This window comes from Ischnura elegans, chromosome 5, assembly GCF_921293095.1.
Source record: "Ischnura elegans chromosome 5, ioIscEleg1.1, whole genome shotgun sequence".
Taxonomy (NCBI): Eukaryota; Metazoa; Arthropoda; class Insecta; order Odonata; family Coenagrionidae; genus Ischnura; species Ischnura elegans.
In genome coordinates, this window is record NC_060250.1 from 28,238,344 (window position 1) to 28,247,139 (window position 8,796).

Genomic DNA, 8,796 nt, shown 5'->3' on the forward strand with positions numbered 1-8,796 from the left:
AGTGGTAAAAATAAGAGTTTCCTATGCATCTAATTGTGCTAGGCTGAACCTCTACTTCATTCAAACACACTTCGTACTCGGTGGCTGGGTCGAAACTAAACTGTTTGAAGGTGAAGCACGAGGTCCCTGCAGAGCAAAATGTTATCTGTGTTTCATTTCATCCCAGCGTTTTAGTTTTGTTTTGACGTGAACTAGTTTAGACTCCGATTTCATTTCGATCCTGAGTTTAGCTCCCCGGGTTTAATTCTTTTTCGTTTCGTTTCCACATTTTGTTCCAAGAAACAAAACTATTGAAATTTTACTGGTTTTGACTTTTGTTTTGTTTCACTTGCCATCCCTGGAGTAAAATATGCCCTAAGTTTAGAGTTAATTGGTATTTCAATTCGTTAAATTGGGAAAATATATCGGAAAATATAACTAAATACTTTTGTACAAAGTGGCAACCCCTAAAAATTTTGATTTTATTTAGTGTGTGTTTTGACCCATAGGGACGGGGGCCCTATAGCTCCCTTAGCCCTCGCCACTGGTCTAAATTATGTGGTATTTCATGCCTTATGGATTTTTGTCAATGAACTTGTGGAGTACAGTTACAAGAAAGAACATTTTCAGTTTACAGTAGAAAATTCTAATCCATCGTTCAATCAAACATTCATTGTATTATCATCTGGATTTCAGTTCCTTAGCTAATCTCCCAACCCGAATCTCTCTCAGCTAATCTCAATGGTTGCCTTATCAGTCATCTAAATGATTAAATATGAGTAACTACAGAGTTAATATGATGGGGTTTAACAATGCCAATCTTTTTTATGACTTTTATCTCTTTAACTTTTAACTCTCTATCTGTATAACTTTTTAACACTTTGAGGTAAAAATCTAACTAGATATCAACTTCTTATAGACAAATACACTTTGATATTAACTTGGGATATATATTTTGCCAGGTTTTACAATTTGCTCTAAGAAGGAGAGGCAAAACAAGGAACCCTAAGGCCCTCTACCTCTATCTCTGTCCTATGAAATTGCCTGAGAACTTGTCCTAAATAAACTCACCACTCCACTCTCTACACAAATCATACCAAATACATGATACAGTGTTTGATACATTTTGGAGTTCTGTTAATATACTTGTTGAGTGGAATCACTTACACTAAAGAAAGTAACACACTAGTTATCTATCATTCCAAGAATAGTTTGCAGTATTAAGTACATCTTTCATTTCCTTATACCTAATCCCCGATACAACCTCTACTCTTGATTTCCTATACAAAATACTCCTGGTGAGCGTAGTCTATGCTTTTTCTACCTTCCATTGAGGGTTACCGTACCCTCTGTCTACTCTATGTTAAGGGTAGCCTAATCTACCCCTCATCTACCCAACACAGATGGTGGGGCCTACCCTTCAATATTTTAAAATACACTTCTTCTGCCCTTTCCGAAGGGTATGCCGAAGGTAGCACTACCATCCAACTACCCTCAATGGAGGTTAATCCTACCCACCATAGAGTTTATTTTTATCAGGGTACCATCCTATAATCCCCCTTTTACCCTCTTCATTTTTAAAAATAAGTATTTCAAAGGAATGGGAATAAAAGATATTATGAAAGCATAGTACGGGAATGAAAATCAAATGTAAGTTGGTAATGGGGAAATGATCTGCTTCTTTGAGCACCACTTTCAGATGTCCCCTCAATCATATTAGTAATGAGTATTTAAAGGCGCACAACAAAAAATCTATCTTGGTTCTCATCCTCATGATCCAAAATCAATATAAGCACTTTGAAGTGCAGCTTGAATGTTGAAGTACCTCCTCCCTCATCCTACCGCATTGGGGAAAGTCGTTGGGCAGAGAATTTTTCCTTTTTCATTTCCATGGATTCCATTGTGAAAGTGAGTTTTGAAATTCATTTTTTATCAAACAGTTGGCAGCATGTATTTCTTTATCAAATTCATCATGCAAGTGGTTAAAGTCACTGCCAATGATTAAGTAACGTAGCTGTTTTTTTTTTAAATGTCTCATTTCACTGTAAATTTTGCTTTTTCTTTATTTGGCTAGAAATTCTTTGTAGTTTTGACATTTTATGAATCTGAAGTTATCTTGTTTTTTCACCACCTATAAATTGATGGTTTTAACAGAAAAATGGAATGAATTTATACCATAATTTTTATGATGCTTTGTCGTATTTTTGAATGTAAAATTCTACTGTGCAAAATAGGAGGGAACACTCAAAATTAGAAATTGGATTTCGTTATTTTAAACCAAAAAGATATGAATGAAAAACACAAACGCCAAATTTCAGAGCTCAAATTCGATTTTTAACCGAGATAAGTAGCTTTAAAAGTCCGCTAGGAGCTTTGGCCACGCCCACGACGCGAAACGTATTTCTATTGGCTGACGCCGTGTGACGTGTGAACCTCATGAATGCCGCGGGAGTAACGCTTGAAGAAGCCGTAAACACATTGGGTTCGTGGAAAAAGTGGCCAAAATTTTATCGCTACGGTGAAAAAAAAACGTTAATTTTGTTCTCGCTGGTTATCGAAATGTACTGAAATTATCAACCAGGCACAATGAACAATTTTTTTGTCTTAAAATGAATCATTTCATTGAAATGAAACTTCTTAAGATGAAATGTTTCAAGTTTTGATAGAGACAGTAATCACGGCAATTGTAGTGAATGCTTTAATTTGTGGACATACTATCGTAAAATCCTTTACTTATTAATGGTTTTTAGTTTCCGGATGTAAATTATGAAATAAAAATTTGCTCTTTATACATATATATGTTATAGCTCTTTTCATGCTCTCTGAAGTGAGGAAGTACGGGGTTCTCTCCGTTTCTTTTAGGATTAGCATTCAAATTTCATTGGAACAGCATCAGAGGCCTCGCTTTGGTCAACTGTGCTCCTGATAATTCTTCAAGTCAGTTTCGTACTATAAAAAATGGTAAGCAGTTGTCATCAATATGATAGAGAAACTCAGAGATGGGGATTTTTACGTGAAAACATCCGTTAGTTCCTTTATATTTACATCTGAGTTACACGTACAGTCACTTTTAAAAGTTTTAGAACAAAGTTTGTGGCACCACTTATGCTTCTAAAGGAAAGCTAGTATCCTGTACTACTTTCGTAATCTTCTGGCTTGCTCCACTAACATTCCGCTTGTGAGTAAATATATATATGCACTCAAAGGGATAAATGATTTTATACTGAAAATTTATCACTCCGCTTCTATTTATACAGGATGTAATTATTATTTCCTATGCAATTACTGTATACTTGAACCGGTTTTCACCCTTACTTTTTATAATACTTATTTTTTGAGTAATGTTATGTTACCGAGGCGGCCAAGTGGCCATCGATTTGAACTGTGTTAGTTAAGGTTGAGGCATCGGGACTGTCTTTCATAATTTTTTCCGATTTTTCTCTCGTTTTCTTTCTTATTTACAGGTATTTTTGTATTTGTAATTTCGCTGTCATTGCTAATTCGTTTTCATTGAAGTTAATGAAATTTTTTTTTAATTAAGAAAAAAATGGTGGATACAACCATGACGTCGGCATTAACGTACAGTTTGAAGTCTAGCGAGAGGAGTCACACATTACATTGTATAACTTGACACTTATTCTTTTTCGATTGATGATAGTTCAAACTATTTGCTAGTATTCATTCAGTACGCATTCGCCTTTGGTTTCTCTGTTTTGCTGTAAAAATATAAAAGTTAAAAAAGATAGAAAAGTTATTATAATAATATATTTACTTACTTAAGTAATAATAATATACTTACATAAGTTATTATAATAATATATTTACTATTTGTGCTTCTATTTATAAACCTGGCGGCACCGTGACTCAAATGTGTTTATTTCTGCTTGTTGTGAGTAATACGGTATCGTAGTATTTCCTGGAGTACACATTTGTGATTATGATGTATTAATTTGTATTATTTGACACATCACCAGATGAGCGTCGAAGATCCTTTCCGATATAGTAGCTGGCTTTTAATGCGCAAGATAGAAACAAAGAGTGAAAACCGGGATAAATATGTAGTAAATGCACATGAAATAATCATTAAATTCAGCATAAATTGAAAAATAATGATATATTTGCAATTAAAGAGTAAAATTTCCCGTTAAGCACGTATGTATTTTAGCACATACGAACTTTTGCGATGTGTGGCCAACGACAACAAAAGGAGTAATGGAAACTAAATCCCTTTGAGAAGCAGAAGAGACTTAAATTAAAATGGCCCTCACAATTTCTATAATAGGCCATCTCTGAAGGAATATGCTGTCTCCGTGCAACGTCTTATCACCGCCTACCTCGGTCTGGGTCGTTTAGCACAACGAAAAAAATACTATTCATGTGTTTGACGAGAGGTAGATTCACATTAGGCACACAACAGTGCACGTAAGGTTTCCTCCCACTCATTTAAAATTCTCCGTTTCATCTACCATTTATTTATACTCGAAATAACGCCTACGATAATGCATTCCTTATGGAAGCAATGCAGACATCATGAGGTTCACACGTCATCAACATGGCGTCGTCCGAGAAATACGTTTTTGGCGCGGAATTCAAGTTGAAACTTCAAACTCTTCTAGGGGCGACACTATTCAGCACTTAGTGATAAAATTTTGTGAGACGCTTTCTTACACCCATTACTTTATAAATCAAGCATAATATTTGGCAGTGTAATCCCTTCTATTCACTACAAATCCTGATCTTAATAATCATTTACACTATGCTCTGGTGAAATTCAGGTTTGAATAATGGTAAAGTAGAATATAGAATCATAGGTTTGAAAGCATTTCATTTTAATAAGATTCTTCTATTATTCCTATTTTTATTTTAGCTTCAGAAATTGCCAACATTTTGCAACCATATGTACCGATATATGTCTGATTGAAGTGCTGCATTGCTTGTGGTAGATATGTCCTTGTTTTGTTTTAATGCATTTATTTATAAGCTATTGGTGTTAAAAATATCTCTTGATGATGTCTGTACATGTGCATGTGTTGTTTGCATGTTTTAGCATTTTCACTCCTGGTGTAAAACAGTGGAAATTACCTTAAGTTTGTAGCCATTAATAGCTTCCAATATTTTATTTTTAAATAGGTTCAGGCACACAAAGCACAAGTTCCTCATTTTCTAATGAAATGTATCATATAATTTTAGAGAGATGTAATCTAGCATTTACTGGGAAAGACCCTACATATGCACATACAATATAGTGATGCAATTTCAAGTGTAGCTTTGAAAACTCAAAACGTCTCCATTCCTTAATTTATTCCTTTAACAATGTGGATTGTCACATTGGGTGCTTTCCATTCATGCGACTCACGCGTCGACTTGTGTCGACTCGCGGTAACTGTTTATAACTCTCCTATTCGTGTGCGTTACCGTTTGTTGGCTTGTGTCACAACAGTCGGCGACACACACAGAATGGAACACGAAAACCGTGACGCAAGTTGACTTGTGTCGACGTGTGTCAATGATTGGAAAGCACCCATTATAGTGACTGATACTATATAAGATAAAATGACATGCTAATTTAGAAATATTCCTCTTTCATTTGTTACACAAAGGAATCCACATCTTGGCTGCAGTGTAAATTTTAAATGTCGTGTGGTAACATATAAGCAACCTTTTTTTAATTCAACTATTGCAGTTGTGTGGCCAAAATATTTTAAAAATATGGTTGAAAAATAGAAATTCATTTTAAGGTACCCAAACCATATTTAGGAGCAGTTAGCTAATCCATATACTTGATAAACATCTGAATCGAAGACTATAATCTGAAGAAGGAATACATTAATCGAATACCTCAGTTCACAGTAATCCAACAAAACAGGATTAGTTAGCCATTAATATTAAATAATATAAGATGTGTTAACAACAGTGATATTACTGTAATGAAATCACTCCATTTGTTATCAATTAGCTGAAGAAAGAGCTTTTAACAATGACTATGGTTGCCTACTTTTCTTTCAATGCTTAAGCAGTGATCATGCTCATGTAGGTACCATAGAATGTTAATTTTGTAGTATGAAGAAAAATGCTGAATAGTATAGCCTTTGTAGTCATATGGATAGTATGAGAATATTAGGGGAAGTTTAAAGGTTAATAAGTGGAGCAGTAATACTGCTTTTAAATGGTAGTAGGTACTGTTTTTAAGTGAATTTTCAAAAATTTTAGTAACTCTCTTGGTTAAACTCAAACAGTTAATTACAATAAATTTTGAAAGTGCATAATGCAGGATCTGGTGGAGTGGGTTGAGTTACGGTGAATTGAAGTGTGGATATCTAATATTATACAGTACATTTTACATTACCTACAATACATTTTACTTTTTGAAGTTTCTACAGTAAATATAATAGCTGAGCAACTACTTACACATAAAAAGTATATTTGTAAGATTGAAGTGGATAGTGTATTGCTTGAAGTGTCTCTTCACTGTATTATTTGAATCTATTTGTAAAAAGATATATTTTGATGTAGATATGTTATGTACATATGCATGTCTTTTAGCATGTTTTAACATTTCCTTTCATGGTGTGTTTGTAGTTACTTTTCCATTGTTGTACATTATTAATCATGTTCTTTCAGCAAAGGAATGCTGGGAGAGTAACAAAAAGTAGTCCAAGGGTTGATGGAACGATTACCTTCCCAAATAACTAGAAAAATTAACGGCTGTTTTCTGTAGTAAGTACCTACACTATGTAAACCTCCAATTTTGTACTTTTACCAATGCCAAATGATAATTTATCTTTTTGGCATAAAATTTATTCTACTTCCTCCTAATACTAATGACATATCCTCTCTTGTAACTCTGTTCTGAAGCCTTTCTATGCTAACTTTTTTGTACATAAAATCAACTCAAAATATAAACATACTAGCTGTCATGGCAGCATTTTTCTCACAGTGAATTTCTTGTATTTTCCATGAATGAGGTTTGTTGTTAAGAAGTAATATGTATCGTGAAAGTTTATCGCAGAGAACTTGATTTCACTTTCAATGCATTCAAATAGCTTTCCGATGGAGACAAAAACATCTCTCTAATCCAAATTAAAATCATTGTACCTTGAAAAAATACATGCGTATTAACAAATCAAAATCATTATCAATATATTTTATAAATGGCATCAAATTAAAATTCTACAACCATTTTACAGAGGTCGGACAACTTCTACCGACCATCACAGCACTCGGTGGCCTACTACCATCGCCAGCCACCTCAACAAGCTCCACCAAGCAGTGGAATGGGCAGCATATTCTCAACACTCTCGAATGGATTCACAAGTCTTATGGGGACCATATTTGGTTAATGGCGAGAAAACTCTTGCTTACTCACGTTTCTCTTGCAACTTCACCTTACCCCTCAAGATCCTCCCATTACGCCCAATATGAATAACAAGACTTTTAGAAGCAACATGCTGTGGTCATGGGGAGCACAAGTTTCCCTTGTTTATCTTTTTTACCCTGGGTTTTCCCAACTGTGAAGATCTCCTGTTGCTGTGCTTTCAAAAGATGTCGGAAGATAATTAGTGATGGGAGCAGCCAGTGAATTTTGGCTCCATTAATTGCTTGTGGTGTGAATTCATCTCAGTTAGCAGGAGAACTGGATATATGCTTGAGCAAAGGATCTCATCAGATTTCCAGAGAATGTCCTCCTGTGGCGTTAAACATTTTATTACTGCAACGTTTCATTGCTATCTCAAGTGACAAAGAGGTAACATATGCACCAACTTCAGGTAGTTGTGAGAACTAGAGGTTATCTGAAGTGACTTTTTAATGGGTTCCATAGATAATTGGGCCATTGTTTTAATGTTATTACACAATTAATGTCTTACTATCAAATGATAGTGGATTTATCTTTCACACATCATGAGGATCCTTGAATTCTTATATTTAAGGATACACAGCATTAGCCAATTGTTTCACATGTGATCTTAGTGGATGGCATGGAAGTGAAACAGCCATAATTACTCACCTATTTTTTCCTGTGTTTTATTTCTCCTTTACAGTCTGGAATAATCATACTCGCATAATGCTTTCCATGAAAATTTTAACACAAGTAACCAAGTTCACTAAGAATTGATAAAGGTGCCAAGTTATTATCTATACGAACAATAATGTGGGGAGGACAAAAGATCTATTCGAAGATTGTCTTTGAGCTACAGATGTATTGTCTTGTGCCTATTTAAGTATTTGGTCAGCTCTGTACTGCTATTAATTGGTAATAGTTACAACTGACACATCAATTCTCCTCTTATTTAAGGTTTTTTTATCTCAATATGATGTGTTACTTATGTAGATAAGTTCCTGTTTGGAGGTTTTACATTGCAAAATGTCTAACCAGCTGATTCCCTATAATATTTTGATGTACTTATTCAGTATTGTGAACAAAATTATATAATTTTGTATTTTTGATGTCAGTCAAACAAAATAAAAATCTTAATAAAAAAACTGCAATAAAATAAGGTTTAGATTAATTTCATTCATAATTCTCTTGACAAATGTTTTTATAAACTAGAGAGATGTGTCTACAACTGTGGAAATGACTCTCTTGAAATATTACCAATGGGATTAAATAGAAACAGGATTAGGGCCAAATGTAATACCGAATGCAATGCACACATATACCTTTTTCTCCTTCCTCTACTTCCCGTGATACATATGATAAGGAGACCAATACCCTAGAGCACGTACTTTTTAATACTCCATTTTTCAAATAATATAGTTTAGATATCCTGGTGATAATGAACCTCATTTTTGGTGTGACGTGGGCCAAAGCATACTTCG

The 8,796-nt window shown here is 34.4% G+C and overlaps 1 protein-coding gene across 7 annotated transcripts in view; it reads left to right on the forward strand.

The window, feature by feature from the left end:
- LOC124158639 (carboxypeptidase M-like) overlaps positions 1–8,466 on the forward strand; it is a 123,964-nt gene extending 115,498 nt beyond the window's left edge. For 6 of the 7 annotated variants that reach the window (XM_046533835.1, XM_046533830.1, XM_046533831.1 and 3 more), the window contains one exon: positions 7,167–8,466. In XM_046533835.1, the coding sequence (XP_046389791.1) occupies positions 7,167–7,319 (153 nt within the window). In that variant the 3' untranslated portion in view covers positions 7,320–8,466. Of the gene's footprint in view, positions 1–6,600; positions 6,697–7,166 lie in introns of all 7 variants that reach the window. The other variant, XM_046533836.1, reaches the window with a different exon arrangement.
- Positions 8,467–8,796: the final 330 nt, after the last annotated feature.